We start from the raw sequence: 23,905 nt of genomic DNA on the forward strand, positions 1-23,905 counted from the left end.
GACTCCAGCCGAGGGTCATGGTGGTCTCAGAGCCCACCCAAAACTCTTAGTCTTACCTGGAGCTTTGTCACCATATCCTCAAACAGTTTCTGGGCTTCGGGGCTGCTGGGCTCCTTGAAGTAATCAGCAATCCCAATCTGGACCACAATGGATTTAAGGTTTCGGCAGATGCCTGGGAAAAGGCAGATATGGAGACTCATGTTTGGTGAGGTGGGCTGCCTCCTCTCTTCTGAATGAAATCAGATACCCACCAAGAAACATCTGTGGGCCAGTCATGGGAACAAGGAAAGCACGCCTGTGCTGGCCATAGTTCATACCTGGACATCTTAGGAAGGTAGATGAAGGTACTCTAGAAGTTTGAGTGTATGAGAGTCAACCTCAGTGGCCCTGGCAACTTCCCTGGTGTACTGGTATAAGTCTGTGACCCCAGCTACTACGGAGGCCAAGGCAGGGCGATTGAAAGTTTAAGGTCTGCCTGTGCAAGTTAGTGAGACCTTGATTCAAAGTAAAAATGAAAAGGGGAGTTGGGGGGCGTGGAGAAATAGCTCAGCAAATAAGAGCAAGCACAGATGACCTGGATTCGGTTCCCAGCACCCACACTGAGGCTCATAAACATCTGTAACTCTAGTTCCACAGGATCCAACGCACTCTTCTGGCCTCTGTGAACACTGCATGCACAAGTACACTTAGACACCATGCAGGCAAAACACTCATATACACAAAATATAAACTTTAAAAAAGGGTATCTGGCCAGGCATGGTGGCGCACGCCTGTAGTCCCAGCACTCAGGAGGCAGAGGCAGGCAGATCTCTGAGTTGAAGGCCAGCCTGGTCTAGATAGTTCCAGGACAGCTGGGGCTACAGGGAGACACTGTCTCAAAAAAGACCAAAAAAAAAAAGGTATTTGGGAATACAGCTTAGTGGCACAATGCTGGGGCTAGCAAGTGCTGGGATTAATCCCTAGCACTGAAGGAAAAAGTAAAAAGGAACTTTCGAGCAGTCTTGCATGGGGACTTCCTGGGGGTCACATGGTCCTGAGTCTCACTGGGAAGATGTTCAAGCCGAGTACTTGGTTTCACAGTGAAGGCAGTGATGGGAGTAGAGGGAATGGCACAAGAGAATGGGGGCAGGAGGCAGGGGAGTTAAGAGTTTAGTCCTTGCCCAAGAACTGTTCCCAGAGCCTACACACTATGTCCTTTAATCTACCATCTAGAAAGTCAAGAGATAAGAACACAGAATTCAGATGGCAAAGTCCCATAGCTAAGGAACAGCACCACAAAACCCATCTCTTTACCTGTGTGCTCTGCCTCTGCTCTGGTGGGAGACTCACACGGGAGCTAGTGGTACCACAGAGCCCCTGGCATCACTGTGGGTCATGGCAGAGCAACAGACACCCTGTGAAACTAAACAGTTAGCACTAGATGCTGCTGGGTCTGAGTGCTACCCTGGCCTCAGACTGACAAAACTAGGGCTAGAACCCTGCTCCGTCTGCTTAGGCTTTGGCACTGGATGGTTAGAACAACAGGGAATCCTTATGCTACCTGCTTGTTACACAAGGCAGTCATCTGCGTATAACAGTCGTTAACATCATCAGAGTAGCTGTGACTACTCACAAGCAACCTTCAAGATTGGTCTTCTTGATTTTCTGTCACAGAAGGAGAGGTTGGGGAGGGTCATCAGACCCTCACCTGATATCTCAGCTACTCCCTCCTGAGCCTCCCTGCCAACTGTATGCAATTCTGCCAGAGCTACATAGTGGGCTCTGGAGATGCTAGAGTATATAGTATGGAAGCAGGACTCCATCTGTGTAACTATGGGAAATTCATCATTCAGGCTGAAGTGAGACTTCTTGATAATATGGCTGCTTTGGGATTACCTACATCCTGAAGTAACTCCTCACCCATGGTCTCTCTGTAAGTAAGCCCTGTTAACTCCAAGTTAGGACTCCAAGTTAGGCATTCACTGTGGTCAGTTGTTGGTGCTCTAACTGGAAGGAACAGACATCTGTTTATCTCTAGGTTATGTTCACACAATGCTGCAGAATGCATGGGGACAGGCTGCAGCCATATCCTGCCCTGCATCCCCCATTGCTCACTGTTAAAATGCAGCAGGGCCTTAGGGGTGACAGGGGTGGCTGTGAGCACCAGCATCTCCAGTCCCTTCAGGCCTTCCCGGCAGACCTCAGCAGCTACCTCCTGGGTGATCTCTGATACGTGGTCCAGCTCCAGGACCTGCAGCCGCATGCAGTTTCTTGCTAGGGAAAGGAAGAAGAGAGGCCTGCTGACAAATTCCCCAGCACACCTCCTGCCCAGCACTCTAGTCCCCACCACCACCCAGCTACAGCTTCTAACCCCTGTGGAAGTCATAGGGCAGCATTACACCCCTTGCCTTCTTTTTACCTACCTGTTTTAACCCCAAGGAAGGACTTACCAAGTGATGCCAGGCCCTGTACCCCACAGCCGGCACCACCAACGCCCAGGGCCCGGAGGTGGGGCCAGCAGCGCCCAATCATCTGCAGGCAGCGGTTGCTGAAGCGGGTGGGCTGCTGGCTGGAAAATGGAGAGTGGGGTTATCAGGGAGGCCTCTGGTACCCCCAAGTATACTCTTCCTTGGGGGACCCTGGTGAAGACAAGTGCCCTGCCAACATCCCAACTGTTCAAAAAAGAAAACAGCTCATCTCTGACTCTGCCCCCTCCCCTCACACACATCTGGAGCAACTCCTAGAGCCACAGGCCAGAGTTCCGCTGGCATGGATCTGGGTTCCTACCTGTCTCCATTCACCCTCCACATGGTGGCCAGAGGACAGCAGGTGGTTATCAAGTATTACAGCCAAGACAGCTGAGCCAGGCCTGGTGCAGGGTAACAATGTAGACATGGCCCCAGCCCTCAAAGCACATTCTGTGACACACATTTAGCACTCTGACTTTAGTTAGCTGCCCCCTCACCCCCTCTTTTGAGACAGAATCTCACATTGTAGCTCAGCCTGGCCTTGAACTGATGGCAACCCTCCCACCCAAACAACCCAAGTGCCAAGATTACAGGCCTGAGCCACCATGTCTGTCTTTTAGTACTTCTGTTTTGTTTTTTTGAGATAGTGTCTTATACAGCCCAGGCTGATTGACCTCAAACTTACAACATAGCTGAGGATGACTCTGAACTTCTGATCTTCTTGCACCCACCTCCCAAAAGCTAGGATTACATGTGTGTACCACCATGTCTGGCCTGATACTATTCTCAAAATTTAAAATCCCACCACGATTTTAAAGGTGTGGTGGTGCAAACCTTTAATCTCAGCACTGGGGAAGCAGAGGCAGGCGGATCTCTGTGAGATCAAGGCCAGCCCAGCCCATATACATAGGGAGTTTCAGGCCAGCTGGGGCTATAGGGAGACCTTGTCTCAAAAACAAAAACAAAGAACCTTAAAATCCTGACAATAGGTTTCCCAGCAGTTTCTAGATAAAATACACAGACCTACACCCCTTAACAAGGTCCATCTTGCTTTCCCTATCACTGCTGGCTTGCCTGCTCCACTACACCAAACTTCTTTCCTCAACATCTGCCCAGAAAACAGGAGCACTGTCATCTTCTATGCCTGTGGTCGCAGGGATTCAGAAATGGACATTCACAGACTCCGCCCTGGGAACTGAATCTAGTAGAGGAGCCTGAAGAGAAATGACTGCAGACTGAAGGACAGGGGTCAGCATGAGAGCAGTGGGAGCTGAGCAGGGGGCATAGTGAGATTCCACCAGAGACAAAAGGCAAGCTAGAGGACCTGGGAGGAGCTGGCATGGGGGAATACTGCTGAGAGGGTGAGGCACTGAGAAGCCTGGTAGTTTGATGAACCCCAAATAGAGACACGGATGATTCCACATCCTGGGTTCTCTGACAAACAGCTTTGTTGTTTTGAGATGGTGGTCTTGCTAAATTGCTTACATGGGTCTTGAAATCACAATCCTCCTGCCTCAGCCTCTGCAGTAGCTAAGATAACTGGCAAATGACAGTACACCCAGCTGCCTCTGTATATTATATATACTGACCTCTCTGATCTGTCAGTCTCATGTCAGGGTAGTGTTGACTGAACACTTACTATGGGCTCCATAGTATCTGTGGATATGGATATGACCTCTTTGACCCAGTAACAGCCCTAATCCAAGTTGTTCTCAACTAAGACAGGTTGAATTGTTTAAAGTGACAGGGCAGGCAGGATGCCTCAAGTGGATAAAGGCACTTGCTACAAAGCCTGATGACCTGAGTTTGATTCCTGGGACTCACATGATGGAAGGAAAGAATGACTTCTAAAAGTTGTCATCTGACCTACACACACACACACACACACACACACACACACACAGTAAATAAAAATAAGTATAATAAAAAGAAATTAAAGTAGTACTGCCAGTCAGCCCAAGCACAATTCCAGGTTCCATATCACAGCCCTGCTCCTGATGTCTCAACACACTATGGTGTGTATAATCTGTTCCAGCAGCTGACCTACTCAGTCTCAGTTCCAAACCAGGCCCACTACCATTCCCTCCACACACACTCCTGGTTGGGCTCACCAGGGATGAAGTGGTGCCACCTGGAGGGAGACAATCTCTCTGCAGCCTGCACCCAGGGCCCAGATCACCTCATGGCCTACAGGGTCTGTGGCACTCCTGTGGAAAAGCAAAAACTGAGTGACCCTGGTGGCCTCTACTCCCACCAAGGGGCAAAACCACATCTTGTCTAAGGACCTTGGAGCCTGAGGCACAGAGGTGCTCCTGGTGGGGAGAACCCACCTGTAGGTGACTGCCTGCAGGGCACGGCAGTAGCAGCTGGCCAGCCAGAGTGATCGGTCAGTGAGGATGTTGGGACAGTGGGAAATTCGCAGGATCAGCAGGTTCCCTCCTGCAGCCTTCAGCAGGGACTCAAGCCCTGCTTCAAGGCAGCCCCTGGGGATGACCAAGAGGTCAGGAAGTTGCTAGTAGTCATTTCCATCTCTGGGAAGCAGCCCTACTTAATTCCAGGTCTGTAGCCCAGGAGCATTCACCACCCACCACAAGCCTCACCGGGTGCTTCGGGCATACTCCTCCTTGCTCTCCTTCTTTCCCCGCTGTCGGGGCTTCAGGTTCTGCAACGTTAGCGAGTGGGCCTGGGTGCACCACTGAGCCAGCATGGCCAGGAACTGAGGGAGAGGGAGTGATGTGAACACGGGTCTGAACTTAGTTGGTGGGAGACCTGCCAGCCCTGAGTAAGAGGTCCCATAAACACATTTTGGGGAGCCAATGCTGTAAGAGTTACAAGGACCAAATTCTACTTGGACAAAGTCAGGGTCCCAGAGGGCATGTACCTTGGAACAGACTCTGGCATTCTCAAGCAGCACCCTCGTCCAGACTGCAGGGTGCCGGGCTACAAAGCGCCAATCCCGACAGACTTCAGCAGCATGCAGCAAGGTGCGGGTGTCCAGGTAGGTGAAGATGCAGAAGAGGGCTGCACGCATCTTGAGGATCTCTGGGCTGATAACCTCGTTTGAACGTGAAGGGCTACTCCTCTCCACTCGCCGGCCTCGTCCACTCCCTCCCTCAGGTCGGGCTGCAGAACACCAGGGTCAAGGGAGACAATGGAATGTGAGGGGCTATGGGTAGGGAGCTGGGCAGGACAGGAACAGCAGGAGGAGTATAAATGAGACCCACACTGGAGACAAGCTCCCCAGGACAGGGCCTCTGCTTTTCCCTCTTCTATAGTACCTACCCCCAAATTTTACTAATTAGAAAAAAGTATCTATTGCTTTGTCACACTCATTTTTTTTTTTTTTCAGACTGGGTCTCAGGCATTCCAGGCTATCCTTGAATTTACTATGTAAATTCAAGCCCAGGACGACCTTGAACTTCTGTTCCTCCTACAACTACTGCCCAAATGCTAAGATTACAGGTGTTTGGTTACCATGCACAGTTTGGGGTGATGGACACTGAAGCCAGGGCTTTGTGGATTCAAGGCAAACATTCTACCAACTAAACCTCCTCAACCCTAAACTTTCTTTATAAATTTTTATGCTTATAAGTATTTTGCCCGCATGTATTCTAGTATACCATATGTGCAATGCCCAAGGAACCTAGAAGAACATCGATAAGATCCCCTAGAACTGGAGATTATGAACTGTTATTAGCTGCCATGGGGGTGCTAGTACCTAGGGTGCTAGGTCCTCTGCAAAATCAGCCAGTGCACTTAACCATCACACCAGCCTCCTAAACTTTCTTTTTAAGGGTCACCAGACTCTAACCCTCTAAACTCAAGCTTCCCATGTAAGTGCTACCCCAAAAACCCTTGTCCTGTGCCAGGGGCTTCAGAGCCTAGAATCAACATTCAGCTCTTCTGCCCTATCTGTGATGGAGCCAAAACCTGCACAGATCCCTTAAATGGAGCACCCTTGGCTCACAGCCCTGTCACAAAAATCCCTGCTATAAGCCTGAAGGGTGCTTGACAACATAGAAAGGTGTGCTGGATAGCTTTAGCGTCAACTTGACACACCTGGGTTGAGGGAGCCTCAACTGGAAAATTGCCTCTATTGGACTGGCCTGTGGCCATGTCTGTGGGGCATCTTCTTGATGAGTGATGTGGGAGGGCCCAGCCCACTGTGGGTGGTGCCACCTCTGGGCAGGTGGGCCTGTGTTGCATAAGAAAGCAGGCTGAGCAGGGGTCAGGGAGCAAGCCAATAAGCAGCATTCTTCCATGGCCTGTGCTCCAGCTCCTGCCTCCAGGTTCCTGCCCTGAGTAGGAACCTTGGGCTCTGGATGAACTGTGACCTGGGATATTTAAGCTAAATAAACCCTTTCCTCCCAAAGTTGGTAGCAGTCAGAGTATTTTGTCATAGCAGTGAAGAAACAAACCAGAACAGTAGGCAAGAGGAAAGGAGGTGTAGGAGCCAAGAGACACTGCCTGTAACCCTTGTCCCCTTAGAGAGCCCAGCACCCTGGTAAAGCTGGCCTCTCTACCTACCCTCCCAGGACTTACCTGAGAGTCGGCAACTGTTCAGTGGCCCAGCCAAAGCAGGTCCAGGGCGTGGGGCATCTGAAGGGCCCTCAGCCTCTGACTCGGTGGTTCGGGAGCCCACATCTGAGACGTCACCCTCTTCCCCTTCAGTGCTATGTCGGCGAGGTCGGCGCTGCCAGTTCTGGATGGCCTGTCGTCGAAGGCCTGAACTACGAGGGGCCTGGGACCTCTCTGAGCTACCATTTGTAGCCTGGGCCCGTGAACCCAAGCCCCCAGGGCCACTGTCCTCAGAAGGCCCTTCCTCTGGCCGGGGCAGCTCCAGACTGTCACTGTCATAGCAGCCTGAGCTCTGGGATGCAGCTGGCACACGGCTGGAGGCCCTGGGGCAGGTGGGGGGGAGGCACATGGTGAGGGGTAAGGGCTATTCGACTGCTTGAACTCTCCACCCTGTCCCTACCACCAGCCAAGGGTTACCCACTGCCCTGCTTCCCAAAAGCTCCCTTCGAGTACTGAAGGCATACTGGTGATGCTGGGGGATGGGTGGAGAAGGAAAAGAGCAAAGAGTTCCTGAAGGACCAGCAAGCCTTCTAGGGTAAGGGTGGGCTGTGTGGGATGGGCCAAGCCCAAGGCTTACCCTGTGCTGGGAGAGGAGCCATGCCGTGACACGGCATATGTGCTTGGCACAGCTGGACCTGCATGGTGTTCTCGCTGTGGCCCCCAGAGTGGAAGGGAAAAGAAGGAAGGGCAGGAGGCAAGAGGAGGAGGAGGCAATAGTAGGAGAGAAGAAGATGAAGAGAAGAAAGGAAGGAGAGAGAAAAAAGAACAAAGTTGGGAAAGATGGATGAATGGACAGACAGACAGCCCAGATAGGCAGGCTTCCCAGTCCCCTCCCCAGCCACCCACCCAGCATCCCAGGGCCCAGCATGTGGCTCCTAGGTTCTCATTTGGAGAGATGGGACTCTGAATGATGGGGATACTGAAGCACCCTTGCCACAGTCTCAGGGCCAGCACTCCTGCCCAGTGACAGTGCACACCCCCACTTCAGCCTGGAGTTGGTTTGTGGGGGAACAGGTAAAGAAGGGAAGCATAAACATTCCCAGGCCAGGGGCATGTGTGGGAGGCTGTGGGGACCACCTGAGCAGGTGAGGAGGCAGGGCAGGCATGCACTCACCATTCTGCCTGGGCCCCGAGCTCCGAGCCCTGGGCCACTGCCCCCACCTCCTCGGCCCAGGCTGGCACTGGGTGTGCTGCCACAGCTGCTACTAATAACCTGTAGCTGGCGCTCTGCTCGGTCTGCCCGCTCCAGGAGCTCCTCAATGAACTGCTGCAGTCGCAGTTTGGCGCTGGCCTCCCGAGCTGCTGTCTCCTTCAGGAACTGGTCGATTTGCACCACCTCCCTGGGCCCAGAGTAGTCTCTTACCCGAGGGCCCTGGCCTGGCTGCCCTCATACCTCTACTGGAGAGCCTGGCCAGTGGGGAGGCACCTGGCACAACAGCCTGAGGTATCTGCTCATTGGTCCCACAGATGATGCCCAACATACAGGCCCACACAACACCACACACACAACACAAGCAGACATCCAAGTCATATGCTCTCACTCCACATACTCAGGATACACATAACTGGACACCCCCTGCTGTGATGGTTAATATTGACTGTCAACTTGGCAGAATGTAGAATCACCTAGGAGACACACCTCTGAGCATATCTGTGAGGGAGTTTCTAGATAAGGCTAAACAACAGAACCATTCCATGGGCTGGGGTCCGGGGCTGAACAAGAAGGAGAAAGCAGGACCAGCATTCATCTGTTTCCTGACTGTGGAGACAATGTGACCAGCTGCCTCACTTCCTGCTGACATGCTTTCCCACCAAGAAGGATTGTGTCCCCTCAAACTTTGAGTCAAAATAAACTCTTAAGTTGCTTTTCAAAAAAGTCATTTCATTAGGCTGGCTGTGGTGGCGCACACCTTTAATCCCAGCACTTGGAAGGCAGAGGCAGAAGGAACCTTTGTGAGTTCAAAGCCAACCTGGTCTACATAGTGAGTTCCAGGACAGCTGGGGCTACAAGGAGACCCTGTCACAAAAAGACCAAAAAAAAAAGTCATTTCATTTCTTTGTGTGCCACAACACACATGTGAAGGTCAAAGGACAACTCAAACTCTGGTCATTGGGCTTGACATCAAGTCCCTCTATCCACTGAACCATTCTGCCAGGCAGTTTGTCAGAGCAATGAGAAAGTAACTAACACACTGCTCTTTACTGATATACTCAAAGACATGCTCAGGCCTACACAGTTCTCTCCAGGTACAGCCAGAGCCCCACATCCATCCCATAATAGAACACACTGCCTGGCAAATACACACACACACATCCATCTCCATGTGGCCTCAATACACAGCCTTCTCACAAAGGAACATGCCCAAGCACACACCAAGAGCCTCACAGAAGTGTGTATGTGTATATATATATATATATATATATATATATCTTCACATAGCCCAATACGTACCTCCTGCACACACACCCCCCACATTCCAGGTGTGCACACACCCTATATTCATTCTCAGTCACATGCTCATGCTCTGAAACACACGGTGAACCTTGTGGGGAGGCACCTGGCTCAGTCCCACCAACCAGTTCAAACATACACACAAACCTTCAGAAACTTCAAAATACTTTGTCTCATCAGCACATGGAGAAACATACTCAGATGGCAGAAGCACACCTGTAGTTAGTACATAAACCACAGCACATTCATTTGTGAGTTACCCAAGTGTGTATTCCCAAATGCATTCATGGCCTTTCACGCATCCATTAAACATGCAAATCCAGGTGCCAGGCACTGTTCTAGACACTGGGGGAACATCAGTGAGGAAAACAACAGCAAACCCTGTCTGCATGAAGCTTATATGACAATAGGGACAAATTCACAACATCTGACTATACAGAGTTCATAATGTTCCATTTACAGACCAGAGACAAGAAGGGGAAACCAGAGAAGATATCTAAGAAGGAGCAAAGATAGAGGGACACATGGCAGTAATCACAGGACTTGGGAGGCTGAAACAAGAGGATCATGAGTTCAAGAGCAGCCTGGGCTACATAGGGAGATCCTGTGTCAGATGCTGCAGATGGGTTAAGATGATATGGCCCTAGCAGCAACATGGTGGACAGTGGTGGAGATGGCAACCTGATCCCAGTGGTATAGACAGAACCAGAGGTACAGCAAAGGCTTTCAAGGGTTTTTTCTGTAGGGAGCAGAGAGAAAAAAAATGGTAAAAGTTTAAGAGGAGGCAGAGTTATGGCATCTGGGAGAAATGGCAATCATGTCTGACTGCTTTCAGGAAGTAAAGGAAGATACGGGAAATACAACGAGGGAGGGGAATATTAAGTCGTTTCTTTGCATAAGCAAAAGGGGAGAAGATGTGGTACCAAAATGTATGGGTTGGTTGACCTGGCTAGAGAAGGTGACAAAACACAATCTTCAAAAACAGGCACAAGGTTTCACTGCCAAGTACTCAGGGACCAAACTCACCACCAAGACACTCGGACCCACATGCACACCACCACATGATCATCTTAGATCTCACATTACAAGGCCAGGCCACATGGGGATGCCCAGGCACCAAGGCGGTGGGTGACATCCAAGACATCCACACCCTGGACTCTGAGGGGGTCTACTCACTGCTGCTTGCGGCTCAACTCCTGTTCTTTGTGCACCAGGTCTTGCTTGAGAGAGGCCAGCAGCTCCACGCTCACATCCACTTGGCGCGAGAGCTCTGACGCGCGCTCCTCAAGCTCCTCTTTCTCCCGCCCCAGTCTCGCGCTCTCCTGCCGCGCGGTCTCCAGCTCCGCAGCCTTGCGCTCCAGCTCCGCCTGCAGCCTGCCCACCTGGCCCGCTATCTTCTGCTCGACCTCCTCGCTCAGTCGCTCCAGCCTTCGGTCCACCTCCAGCTTCTCCAGCGCGCGGATCTTGAGGCGTGCCAAACCTTCTTCGTAAGCAACATCCGCAGGCGATGGGGATGCGGGCGATGCGGAGGCGGGCCCGGAGCAAGGACCAGGGCCAGGCCCAGGTGGCGGAGTCGAGCAGGCCGAGGATGCCACGGACTTGCGCGCGAACAGCTCCCCAAGTGGGATCTCGATCTCGCGCAGCGCGTAACGCGCGGCGGCAGTGGGCACGAGGCCCGGCTCGGCCAGTTCCTCGCAGGGCAGGCTGGCGGGCACCAAGTCCCCAGGGAAGTGCGCGAGCGGCGCGTGGTGGTGGTGGTGATGCAGCAGGTGCGGTCCAGTGGGCGCTGGCCCCGCCGTTTGCTCCTTGCCCTGGAAGGACGTGCTCTCGAAGACCTCACGCCGGGCACCAGGCACGGCCAGCAGGGCGGCGGGCTCGGGCGCCAGCGGGAAACCCGAGGCTGCAGCCGCGGCGGCTGCTGCGGCGGCCGCGCCATCACAGATGCTGTTGGTCTTGGAGAGGATGTAGAGCGTTTCGTAGGTGTGGCTGTATTCCAGGTGCGCGCGCAAGGACGATAGGCTCCGGAAGCGCTTGTGCTCCCCGCAGCGGGGGCAGCGGTAGGGAAGGTCCAATGAGGCCATGGTCCCGCCGCCCCTCTGGAGCGCCGGCTCCACCGCCACCGCCTCGCGGGTCAGCCGGGCGCGCTCATGGGAGGCCGCAGTTGGGCCCCGCCGGAGAGATCAGGGTGGCTATAGGCGCCAGCAGCCAGGACCCAGGAGGCTAGAAGAGAGGGAATGAGACTCAGCAGCTTGCTATCCCTGCTCCCACCCGCCACACCCAGGCCCCGTGCCCCGGTACCCCACTCAGGAATGAACTGAGCACAAGAAACACGTGCCCAAAATGGAGGGACCCAAGCAGACCAATGGCCACACGTCCCTAAGGGGGTGGCCTACTCTGAGACCAGTGCATGAGAATGAGTCCTTCCCCCCAGGGTTGGGGGGAGATCGGACCCCAGGGCTTGCAAAAGCAAGGTGGTGCCTTCTGCTGGTCCCAGGCTGGCCTCAAATTCACAATTCTGCCTTCCAAGTGCTGGTATTACAAGAATGCACTATCACCCCTGGATTTTTTTTTAGTTAATATTTACATGTTTGTGCATATATGATTGTGTGTGTCCACATGTGCCTCACTAGTGTGGTGGCAGGTGCTTGTAATCCCAGAACTTGGGAGGTGGAGACAGGATCAGAGTTCACAGTTATCCTCATCTACAGCCAAAAGTCCAGGCCAGCCTATCTACATGAGACTCTGTCTCATAGAAACAAAAATGAGGGGGCTGGAGAGATGGCTCAGCAGTTAAGAGCACTGGCTGCTCTCCAAGGACCTGGGTTTGGTTCCCAGCACCCACATGACAGCTAACAACCATCCATAACTGAGTTTCAGGGGATCTGACACCTTCTTATGACCTCCGTGGACATTGCACGATACAGGTGCACTTACATACATGCATGAAATACACATACACATAAAATAAAAATAATAAATATATATTTAAAACCTAAGCCACCTTATGATATAGGCTTAGGGGTGAAGGCTCCAATAGATACCAGCACAAGTCTACCTGTCCCCTCTCTGCTCCACTGCTAACTCTATCTAGGAGATTCAGAGGTTAATGCTTCATGCTTAGACATCCCTAACTACGACCTCCAGAAATCTCTCTTCTCCATGTCCTGCAATAACTGTCTCACTCAGCCTGTCCACCTTCCAAGCTTACTTTTCACCAAATAGGTCCTGGTTAGCCTGCACCTCTGGATTCACCAAATGCATGTTCTCCCTCAGGCATATGCTTATTGTGGCCCCAAGGGCACCCATATTATGTTCTCTCCCAGCCTACAGCCTCACCATAAGCAAGCAGCCCCCTTGTTGGTCCCCATCCTAGTAGGACTAGGCATAGCTGGAATGGCAGCCCTAGATAAATGGGGAACTTGGAATGCCCCAGATGACACAATAAATTGATACTGACCTAGGACATCTACAGTCTGTGTCAATGTTATGTAACTAGGCTGAGTCTTTGGCCAAAATGGTCCTTCAAAACAGGCATGGGTTGGACTTATTGTTCATGTCACAAGGGGAAGCTTGCTGTTTCTATGCAAATAAATCAGGCCTCATTAAAGATACCTTACAGGAGCTGGAGAAATGGCTCAGTGGTTAAGAGCACTGACTGCTCTTGCAGAGGACCCGGGTTTGAGTCCCAGCACCCACATGGCGGCTACGAACTGTCCTTAACAGTCCCAGTTCCAGGGGAATCCAAAACCCTCTTCTGACCTCCGCAGCATTGCATGGGTGCACTCACATATATGCAGACAATACATTCACACACATTAAAAAAACATATATTTTTAAAGATACCTTACAAAAAGCCAAAGAAAATGAGAGGCCAAGAGTTTGTGGTTCCATTGATGGTTTGATTGAAATCCATGGCTGATCACCTTGCTCATAGGCCTTGAAGGTCCTCTTACCCTTTTCCTTCTGAGTCCAGTGATTGGGCCTTGCCTAATTAACTGGTTATAAAATGTTGTCAAACAATGAATAGCCTCTGTTAAGTTGATGTACCTGAGGACACAGTACAACCCTTCGTCACTTTAGGATTATGAGTCAACACTTTAACTCTGCCCTAAGACCAGTGGGGAATGAATTGCCCAGAATGACTCCATTTTGTTTTAGCTGACTGCACTTTGTGCTTATAGGCATTTTGTGTTTCACCCAGCCAGCTAGAACATCCCTGTCTGCAGCTACACCTGCAGTTCCAGGAAGCCCATTGTTTCCACAATGCTGAGAAACTTGTCTTGTTCAACTGTAACCTGGAAACTTGTTATCTGTGATACACCTGGTAATGATGTAATTGTGGTTTTTGGCTTTATAAACCCTACCCTGCCTCTCCTTGGGGTCGAGTTCTTTCTGCCATTAACCCAGTCTCAACCACCAGCAAATAAAGGACTCTTAATTAGACCATCACTGCATGGCATTCCTCTCTGATTCAAGTATAACACAGGTATGTAGATCCTTTCCTTAGTCCCAGATAAAGTTAAGTTGGCCTGGAATGAGTGTTCCTGCCCTTCCTTCCCAAAGGCCCTATATTTTCTGTCTTTCATACCATTTCTGCCACAAAACTGTACCTATTCTGGAAGAAGAAAAAAAAAAACTCTACCTATTCTGGCATCTCATTTCTGTCCTCAACTCCTGCTGCCCACCCTCCGCCCCCCACTATGGTTTGTAGATTTTCCACCCCTATCTTATTGCTATCCTCTAAAAATTTTTTTTAATTAATTTATTTGTGTGTGTGTGTGTGTACATGTGCTGTGCACCACAATGCATGTGTGGAGGTCAGGGGGCAACTTGCTGGAATTAGTTCTTTCTGTCTACCAAGTGGATTCAGAGATCAAACTCAGGTCGTCAGGCTTGGTACCCAAGTACATTTACCCACTGAACCATCTTCCTGGCCCACTGCTATCTTTTTCCTAACTACTGTATTCAGGCTTCATCCACCCTCTGCTGTCCCAAACCTCTGCTATCAGGGTCACAAACCACCTGATAATCAGGTCTGGGACTTTCTGTTCCTGCATTCCTAAAGGTCCTGCTTCTTGGTGGGGCACCCTCCACATCCCTGCCTGTATCTACTCCTACCAATTCACGCTTTGAAGCTGCTCTGCCTCTCCTTCCTGAGGGGCTGCTGCCATTTCCACATGGATAGATAGACAGATGCTTGTTTCCTTAGTAACCCAGCACACAGCCTCTCCTGGTATCAGCACCCTGTTTTGACCTTGAGGATCCAGCTGTCCTTTCACACTTCTCAGTCCACCTATGTGGCCTAGAGATTGTGACATAGTCCTGGCCAGTCAGAGTTCTGAGATAGGCACAGTTAATCCAAGTTGAACCAATGAACCCCAAGACCATTCTAGAACTACTGGGTGGAAAGGATATATGCTCTTTGGATCCAGATCTAGTCAGAGCTGCTGGGGTCACCTTTGTCTCTCCGAGGAGGAACCACCTGGGACTGAGGTAACACTGGGGTGGAAAGAGAATCCAGACATGGTGGGGTCCTGGCCTGTTAATTATGTAGGCAATCAATCAATTCATTCTCTCTCTCTCTCTCTCTCTCTCAAGCTATAATAGTTACAGTTAGGTCTGTGTTCCTTATACCAAGAGGAAGTTCTGAGAAATTAGAATAGAGACAGAATTCCTTTTTCAAATAACCCTGTGATGGTTACTGGCTTTTTTTCTTTACATTTTTATCCACTTATTGGGGGGAAGGGGACACACAGCCATAGCATGACTGTAAAGGTCAGAGCACAACTTGCGGTGTCCTCTCCTTTTACCATATGGGATCCATGAATCAAACTTGAGTTCCCTCAGGGTTGGTTGGTGGCTCCTCTACCAGCTGAGTGCCTACACCCTGCACCCCAAGCCATCTCCCTGGCCCCGTGATAGTTAGTATTAATAGTCACATTCATAGAATCTAGAATCTTCTGGGAGATGGGCCTCTGGGGGATCATCTTGATTTCTTTGAGGTGGGAAAACTGTTCACTGTGGGTGTTTATGATTCTGACTAGGATCCTGGACTGTATAAATGGAAAAAGGGAACTGAGCAGCAACTTGCCTCCAACTCATTCTCTGCAATGTGACCTGCTTCAGGCCCCCGCTGCCTTGACTTCCCCACCACGATGAACCACACCCTGAACTACGAGCTGAAATAAACCTTTTCTCCCTTAAGCTGCTTTTTGTTGAGTATTTTATCACAGCAAGAAGGACTCCCTCACTCCCTAGTCAAAAGTTGCAGAACCCTGTCACAACAGCAAATCAACTGGCTAGACTGACCCACAGCCCCCTGGAGCACCCCCAAGGGTGCTACTTTAGGGGGATAGCAGGAAAATGTCAGGATGTTGGTACGGTACTGGAGTCTTTCCCATAGACCCTTCAGTAAGGTCAGATAAGAAAGAAACTCACTTCAGCCCAGCTGAAAACACTGGGGAGAAAATGAGTTGCCTGGAGTGGCTGCTTAATTCTGCCTGGGGCCAGTAATACGATATGGCTGAGAGTCAGATAATTAAGAGTCAGCTCTTTGCTTTAACCTAAAGTCAGCTCAAGCAAAGGGAGGAGGCAGGAAACTCAGAGGGAGGGCAGCCTGGGGCCTGACCTGGCTCTTGACTTCTAAGGCTCTGCTGTGCCTGCTCCATGGACCCTTCCATTATAAGCAGCCTCTGTAAGGCGTGCAGCTTGAGTTGGAAGGGGCCAAGCTAGAGGACCCCCGACCAAGCCTGGGTGCCTGCAGTGGGCACATGGGGTCCTGTTGCTAAGAGACAAGCCCCTATTCTCCCTCACCACCGCCACCAGAGAGTCCATTCAAGAATGACAACTTCCAATGAGGTCTCTCTAGAAAAGCTCAGTGTATAAAGAAGGCAAGTTGACTGAAAGACATTGTGTTGCCAGAAAAACATGCAAAACAAAGGCTAGGATTACTCAGCCCCTAAGATTGTGCCCCTGCTCCCTCCCCAGACATGAACCCACTAGTCCTCCTCTCACAAGTGGTCTCAGAGCACCAAGAATGGAGACCACAGAATCAGGGCAGTGGTCAGTCCTCTGAGGGCCAGTCAAGTGTGTGGACTATGGACTGCGTGTTTTTCCTCCCCCCCCCCTTCACAATGAGCTGGCTCATTATTCTTTTAGCTATCCAATTTTTTTCTCCATCATTGTAGTCTAGCCATAAACAGAAAGACCCTGTAGGCCAGTTTACTACTTAATGAGACAAGTCATAGCCAAATCTTCAATTGGGGCTGGATGTGGTTGGGATGTGAACTTGCTCTTTCCACTGATGGGGCAACCACAGTTTGTGATTGATGGATGCAATAGGGTAGACAGGAAAGGAGTTCTACATTATTTGGGGAATCTGTAAATCTTTTGGCTAAGTGGAGAGCAGTGTTTGCTTATAAACAGCTCTACTGTTTTGCCCTAGTCCTTTGTTAGACTAACTCCCAAACTTCCTTTAGAGAGCTATTCTCCCTCACTTTGAGTAGGCAGAGGCTGACCCCAGCCCCTGGCTTCAGGGGAGTATATACAGCCTCAGTCTGTTCTATCAGACTTCTGGTCATCTGGCGGGTAACACTGGTTCCCAATTCTGGTTAATGCAGACACCCCAGGACCTGTGCTCAGCTGGTAGGACAGAAGCCTGGAGCTGTCGGTGGCATTTTTGTCCTGTGTGGAACAGAAGAAAAAGGCTTGTGACATCACTTGGAAAATGACACCCAGATGTACCCAAAGCCCTCACTCAGAACTTAGGACTTCTTGATGATAAAGGGCAGCAAATTGTGTGTGTGTGTATGTGTGTGTGTGAGAGAGAGAGAGAGAGAGAGAGAGAGAGAGAGAGAGAGAGTGTGTGTGAATGTGGGGAGAGAGAGAGAGAGAGAGAGAGAGAGAGAGAGAGAGAGAGAGAGGGGGGTTTTTGTATTAAAAAAAGAGGACAACTTTTCAGAGTCAGTCCTCATCTTCTTGTCTTGTTTTTGAGGCAGGGTCTCTATTTTTGTGGCTAGCTGACTCCAGAGATCCTAGGCAATTCTCCTGTTCCCACCTCCCATTTAAGAAATGGGAGAGCGCTTACTTGGGTTCCTAGAATCAAATTCAGGTCAGGCTTGTATGGTGAGTGCTTTTACCCACTGAGCCATCTCAACACCTGCAAGACTTTTTTAGTTTAAATCATTTGAGCTTGTTGCCAGTCTCTAGTAATAGGAATCCAGATGGTGATGCAGTGTCACTCATTCCCAGAAGCCCTGTTTCCTACCGTGTTGCCACAGGCCACCCAGCCATGCCACTAGCCATCTCATTACTCTCTCGGCTAACCATAAAGAACTGTTGATTCTTTCTTTGGAATGCTTTCAACTCAACCATCCTTTTGTGCTTTGTACTGTTCTGGGCCAAGGCCTCCTCATATCTGGCTGCTGGGCTAACTTTCAGTCTTAGAGTTCTCTTTATCCTATAGAAGGCAACCAACCACTCCTTTTTTTTTTTTCTTTGTGATTATTGATTTGGCATTTGTGAGCACAGGTGTGCCACGGCCCATGAGTGAAGGTCAGAGGACAACTTACAGAAGACAATTTTTTTCCTTCCACCAGGAGGGTCCCGGGTTCCAATTCAGGTCCTCAGGCTTGGTGGCTTGTACCTTTACCCACTGAGCCTTCTCACCAACCCCCCTCCCTCTTTGTTTTTTGAGTCAGGGTCTCCCTATAGCCCCAGCCGGGCTGGAACTCACTATGTAGACCAGGTTGGCCTCAATCTTACAGAGATCCTCCTGCCCCTGCCTCCCAAGTGCTGGAATCAATGGCAAGCACCACCACACCCATTTTTGTTTTGTTTTTGGTTCCTCCCCTCTTTTATTTCAGACAGGGTCTCACATTATAGCCCAATATAACCTGCAATTTGCAATCTTCCTGCCTCAGCCTCTGGACTGCTGGGATTTTCAGGCATGTGCCACCATATACCTCCAGACCTATCTTTCAGCATATGCTCAAACTCCTTTCATAGCTCCCCACTGCCTACCTACCAGAGCCAAACACAGCTTGCTGTCCTTTAGTGATTTGACTATGCACTATGATATTTTGAGGGGAGATTAATTTTTTAAATTACAATTATTTATCGGGGGGACGTATGCCACAGTGCCAATGTGGAGGTCAGAAGACAACTCTCAGGGAGCCAGTTTTCTCCTTCCACATCATGTAGGTCCCAGGCAGTCAACTCAGGTCTTCAGGCTTGGTGGCAAGTATGTTTATCTCTACGTTATAGCCCATGCTGACTCAAACTGGACAGTCCTCTTGTTTCAGCCTCCACGTGCTGGGATTATAAGTGTGAGCCACCATACCCAGGCCCCACTTTGCTCATTTTTACATTGACGTTACATTTTTACATTCATGCTTCCTTATTGATTTGCAAAGGCTTCTTATAATATTGATTGTCGTTTTGTACTGTTATGTTTTTCTCAAGTATGTTGATTGGCTTTTACTTTTATGGTTTATATTGGTATATGGAAAGTCTGAAAGTATGCCTTAGTAAAATCTTAATGACTTCTGATTTTGTTTTTATGCCTAGGAAGTCTGTTCCCATCCAAAGGCTATATACAATTACATACAAGTTCTTTTAATTTTTTTTCCATTTATGTGTATCTACATATGTATACAGTGTGTGAGTGTGTGTTGTGTATGTGTGCACGCATGGGTACATGCATGCCATGATGCACATGTGGAGGTCAGAGGACAACTTGAGGGAGCTGACTCTCTCCTTCTACATGGGGGTCTTGGCGATCCAACTCAGGTCATCAGGCTTGGCAGCAAGCACCTCTACCTGCTGAGCCATCTCACTGACCCCATATTTGTTCTTTTAGAGTAGGCTTTGAGATTTTTGTTTTGTTTTGATTTTTTGAGATAGGGTCTCCCTATAGCCCCAGCTGGCCTGGAACTTGCTGTGTAGACCAGGCTGGCCTCTATCTCACAAAGATTCACCTGCCTCTGCCTCCAAGTGCTGAGGTTAAAGGTGTATGCCACCACACCTGGCTATATTTTTAATTTTTAGAATTATATATAAAAAAATTTGTGTGTGTGGGGGGAGTATGCATGATGCAATCAGCATGTTCCAAGTCACTGGCCTTAACCGGAGGACTTTACACACATAACTGTGCTGGGATTACACGTGTGGAGTACCACACCTGGCTTCTAAATGCATCTAGAAATTTTTGTGAAGTATTTGCATTGTGAAATAAGGATTTTAAAAAATGTTTTTAAAAGATTTATTATTTTAAAATTTTTATGTGTTATGAGTATTTTGGTTGTGTGTGTTGTGTACCAACTGTGTTCCTGCTGCCTCAGGAGAACAGATGAGGGCACTGAGTCCCCTAGAAGTCTATAGTAAATTATCCACACAGTCTTGTTTTACCTACACATAGCTCTGTTTCACATTCTCCTCGCCCCTGACACTGGAGAATTTCTAGCAAATCTTAGAGATATAATTCATCCACAAATACCTAGTGAATGAGACAAGACTTAACTTCCTTGTTATATGTGTGAGACTAGTGCTTGAACTCAGACCCTAGCTCATGCTAGGCAAGTACTACTCCCCCCCACCCCGTGTGTGTGTGTGTGTGTGTGTGTGTGTGTGTGTGTGTGTGTGTTCTGTTTTGTTTTGAGACAGAGTCTCCCCATATCCCCAACTGGTCTGGAATTCTCTATGTAGACCAGGCTGGTCTCGATCTCATAAAGATCCACTTGCCTCTGCCTCTTGAATGCTGGAATTAAAGGTGTGTGACAACACTCCCAGCTTTGTTTACTTTGCAACAGGGTCTATTGTTTTCTAGGCTGGTCTCCAACTCAATATGTAGCTGAGGCTGGCCTTGAATTCCTGATCTCTCTGCCCACACCTCCTAAGAGCTAAGATTCCTTCCTTCCTTCCCTTCCTTCCTTCCTTCCTCCCTCCCTCCCTCCCTCCTTCCTTCCTTCCTTCACTTGTAATCAGTGTTGGGGATTTAACTAAGTTGAGTAGAGTACTTGCCAGACATGCATAAGGCCTTAGGTTCAGTTCTCAGTACCACAAAATAAGTCTAACGTCAACAGTGTGTGGTGGTACATGTCTTTGATCCTGAGATTAAAGGCATGCACCACTACGCCTGGCTTCTTCCATTTTTTTTTTTTAACACCCTTTTTTGCTTGCATAGTGCCCTGCTAGCCTGGCTCCAAGAAATCAGGGAGAGGGGCAATCTGGGGCTTGCAGAACTATGAGTATGCAAGTGGGAGGAGAACAAAGGCTTCTGGGATTCCAGTGGTTCTAGCCCACCCCACAGTTGTCCTTCATCTACTGCAGCTAAGAAATGACTGAATTTTCTTGGGAGTATTCTTGTCTAGACTTACCTCCTTAGCATGAGCATGAAGCTTTCTTTGAATGCAAGTAGGGTTGTGGGGGGTCTAGGGAGATGGCTCCTGGTTAAAGCTATTGCCAGGCAAGTGTGAGGACCAGAGTTTGGATCCCTGGAAATCACATAAATGCAGGTGGGCATGGCCTGCCTGGGAAGGAAGAAACAGGGGATCCCTAAGCAAGCTGGATAGCAAGACTAGCCAGTCAGCTCCATGTTTGACTGAGACTCTCTGCCTCAATGAAGGTGGAAGAACAGTCAGGATGATTCCTGACATCAACGCCCAGCCTCCACATGCACACACACCCACACACATACAAAAATATGCACTTGGGAGGTGCAGGCAGGAGGGTCAGCACACTAGTCTCCACTATATATTAAGTTTGAGGTCAGCCTGAGAGACATGAGAACCTGTCTCAAAAGAGAAAAAAGAAAAATCTAGATATATTAAAAACCTAAATGTAAAAGAACTCATGCAGCCTGAAGTGTCTGCAAGCTTCTAAGTTATGGCCAGCTGTGGTAGCATGGTCATTTGTATAAAGTCCTCAAGTTAAGGCAGGTAAGATGAATCACGTTGACTGTGCACATATGCATGCTTGTACAAACAAAATGTAATTTTGGAAAATTAAAAATATTCTGAAAATTAAAAAATCTCGATAAGTGTGGTGGCACAGGCCTTTAATCCCAGCACATGGAGGCTGAGGCAGGAGGATTGTGGCCAGTTTTGAGTCAGCATGGGCTACATAGTGAGGCTCAGGCCAGCTTGAGCTACAACAGTGCCCGGCCAGGAGTGGGGTCTCAGTAAGTGCAGAATGAATGCGTAGCAGAAATTTAATTAGATTTACAGTTTAGAGAATGGAACATGGAAGGCCAAGGTCAGGAAGAAAGCTATAGGAATATTAGAAGCAGTAATTACTTATTAGTGTTGCTATTGCTAGAGCTGCAGATGGACCCTCAGGGTCCAGGGCGTGCTAGGCAAGTGCTCTACCACCAAATACTCTCCCACCCCCAGAAGTGGAAATTGTTAACCAAAATAACAAGAATGTGAATGACAGGATAGATGTGGGGACAATCAAGGAAGGCAGGCATGGTAGCAGAATGATGGACAGGTATGAAGGGAGGAGTCCAGGATATCTCAGGGGGGTTTGGTTTGGTTTGGTTCCCCCACATAAGCATGTTTGGGTTTTGAGCAACTGGGAAGATGAAGATATGGTCCAGTATGAAGAGAAATAGAAGGTAGAAGGTTTGGGAGAGACAAGGAGTTTGAGGTTCCCATGGGTTGTAGAAGTGAAGCTATTCACACCTTTAATTCCAGTACTTGGGAGGCAGAAGCAGGTGGATCTCTGGTCTGCATAGCAAGTTCCAGGCTAGCCAGGGCTGTAAAATGAAACCTTGGCTAAAGAATTAGAAAGAAAGAAAAAAAAGCCCAGAAGTAAAGTCACGTGTAACTGCTTTGCCCAAAATACATTACTGGGGCCAGAAATGTGATTCATCACGTAAGAAAAGCACCGGCCACGATCCTGATGACCAAGACCCATGTAGTGGAAAGAGAGAACTTAAGTTGCCCTCTAACCTCCACATGCACATCCAATTGTGCACACACAGGAATAAAAAAATAAAATATGGTTTTAAAAAATGCTAAAATATGCCATGCACGCCTTTAATCCCAGCACTCAGGAAGCAGAGGCAGGCGGATCTCTGTGAGTTCAAGGCTAGCCTGGTCTACATAGTGAGTTCCAGGGCAGCTGGATCTACAGGGAGTCCCTGTCTCAAAAAGACCAAAAAAAAAAACGCTAAAATACATTATTGGCCAGGTGTGGAGGCAATGTTTGACATCCTAGCACCTTCAAGGAGGGCAGGAGCATCAGGAGTTTAAGGTCATTCTCAGCTACATAGCAAGTTGGTGGCCCAAGTTGAGCTACATGAAAACATTTCTCCAAAAACATATATTCTTTTTAACTTAAACATAACAACAGTGGCCAACCAGGCCCAAGTGAATGTGGAGAAAGGAGAGCTGGTGGGAGAGGAAGATGGAAGCTCCAAAAGCAGAGGAGCACAAAGAACCAAGAAATTCCTAACAATCAACAGCATAAACCGGAACTCTGGGAGAAACCTGAGGGAAGTCAGGATGCAAGTGGGGAGGAGCAGGCAAGCTCACATAGGAGCAGAGCTGGGAAGGGCCCACTAGGGACTGCCAAGATGGCTGCTTTGATGAGCCTGACTCGTGTGGGCTGAGATATGAATAAGGCAAGGTATCAAATGGACGCAACAAACTGGCTGTGCGGGGAAGGAGGTAGCATGGGTGAATCCAGGAGCGTTTGGGGGGGCGGGAATGAACATTAGAATGCTTCTTAGAGATAACCTACTTCCACTGGTCAAAGATAAATAATGCAATGCCTTGAGTCTGAAAATGAGCAAGTGAACCAACCTTCCTTCCTCCAGTCCCCTCCCCTCCCCTCCCCTTTCCCTTTTCTCCCCTCCACTTTCTTTTTTTAAATTTAAAGTGCACATAAAAGAAACCAGTAGCCGGGCGTGGTGGCACACACCTTTAATCCCAGCACTTGGGAGGCAGAGGCAGGCGGATCTCTGTGAGTTCAAGGCCAACCTGGTCTACATAGTGAGTTCCAGGACAGCTGGGGCTATAGAGAGACCTGTCTCAAAAAGACCAAAAAAAAAAAAAAGAAAGAAAGAAAGAAAAGAAAGAAAAAAGAAACCAGTATATGGGACTGAAGAGATGGCAGAGCAGTTTAGAGCACTGACTGCTCTTGCAGAGTACCCAGGTTCAATTCCCAGCACCCACATGGTGGCTAACAACCATCCTAATTCCAGTTCCAGGGGGATCTGACGCCCTTTTCTGATTTCCATGGGCATTGCGTGACACAGATACACTCGTACACATAAAATAAAAATAATAGGGGGCTGGAGAGATGGCTCAGCGGTTAAGAGCACTGACTGCTCTTGCAGAGGACCCGGGTTCGATTCCCAGGACCCACATGGTGGCTACTAACCGTCCTTAACTCCAGTTCCAGGGGAATCCAGCGCCCTCTTCTG

At 49.3% G+C, this 23,905-nt stretch overlaps 1 protein-coding gene across 5 annotated transcripts in view; it reads right to left on the minus strand.

The window, feature by feature from the left end:
* The window catches only part of Fbxo41 (F-box protein 41), a 33,557-nt gene that overhangs the window by 3,797 nt on the left and 5,855 nt on the right, over positions 1-23,905 (minus strand). For 3 of the 5 annotated variants that reach the window (XM_029559415.1, XM_008824727.2, XM_008824726.2), the window contains exons 2-12: positions 10,654-11,697; positions 8,140-8,365; positions 7,603-7,676; positions 6,990-7,348; positions 5,329-5,570; positions 5,048-5,163; positions 4,778-4,930; positions 4,559-4,654; positions 2,430-2,548; positions 2,095-2,253; positions 57-172 (exon numbers count right to left, since the gene is read on the minus strand). In XM_029559415.1, the coding sequence (XP_029415275.1) occupies positions 57-172; positions 2,095-2,253; positions 2,430-2,548; positions 4,559-4,654; positions 4,778-4,930; positions 5,048-5,163; positions 5,329-5,570; positions 6,990-7,348; positions 7,603-7,676; positions 8,140-8,365; positions 10,654-11,558 (2,565 nt within the window). In that variant the 5' untranslated portion in view covers positions 11,559-11,697. Of the gene's footprint in view, positions 1-56; positions 173-2,094; positions 2,254-2,429; positions 2,549-2,766; positions 2,849-4,558; positions 4,655-4,777; positions 4,931-5,047; positions 5,164-5,328; positions 5,571-6,989; positions 7,349-7,602; positions 7,677-8,139; positions 8,366-10,653; positions 11,698-13,320; positions 13,717-23,905 lie in introns of those variants that run through there. The other 2 variants (XM_017796012.2, XR_003848021.1) reach the window with 2 other exon arrangements.

Source organism: Nannospalax galili, unplaced genomic scaffold, assembly GCF_000622305.1.
Source record: "Nannospalax galili isolate Female #2095 unplaced genomic scaffold, S.galili_v1.0 scaffold389, whole genome shotgun sequence".
NCBI lineage: Eukaryota > Metazoa > Chordata > Mammalia > Rodentia > Spalacidae > Nannospalax > Nannospalax galili.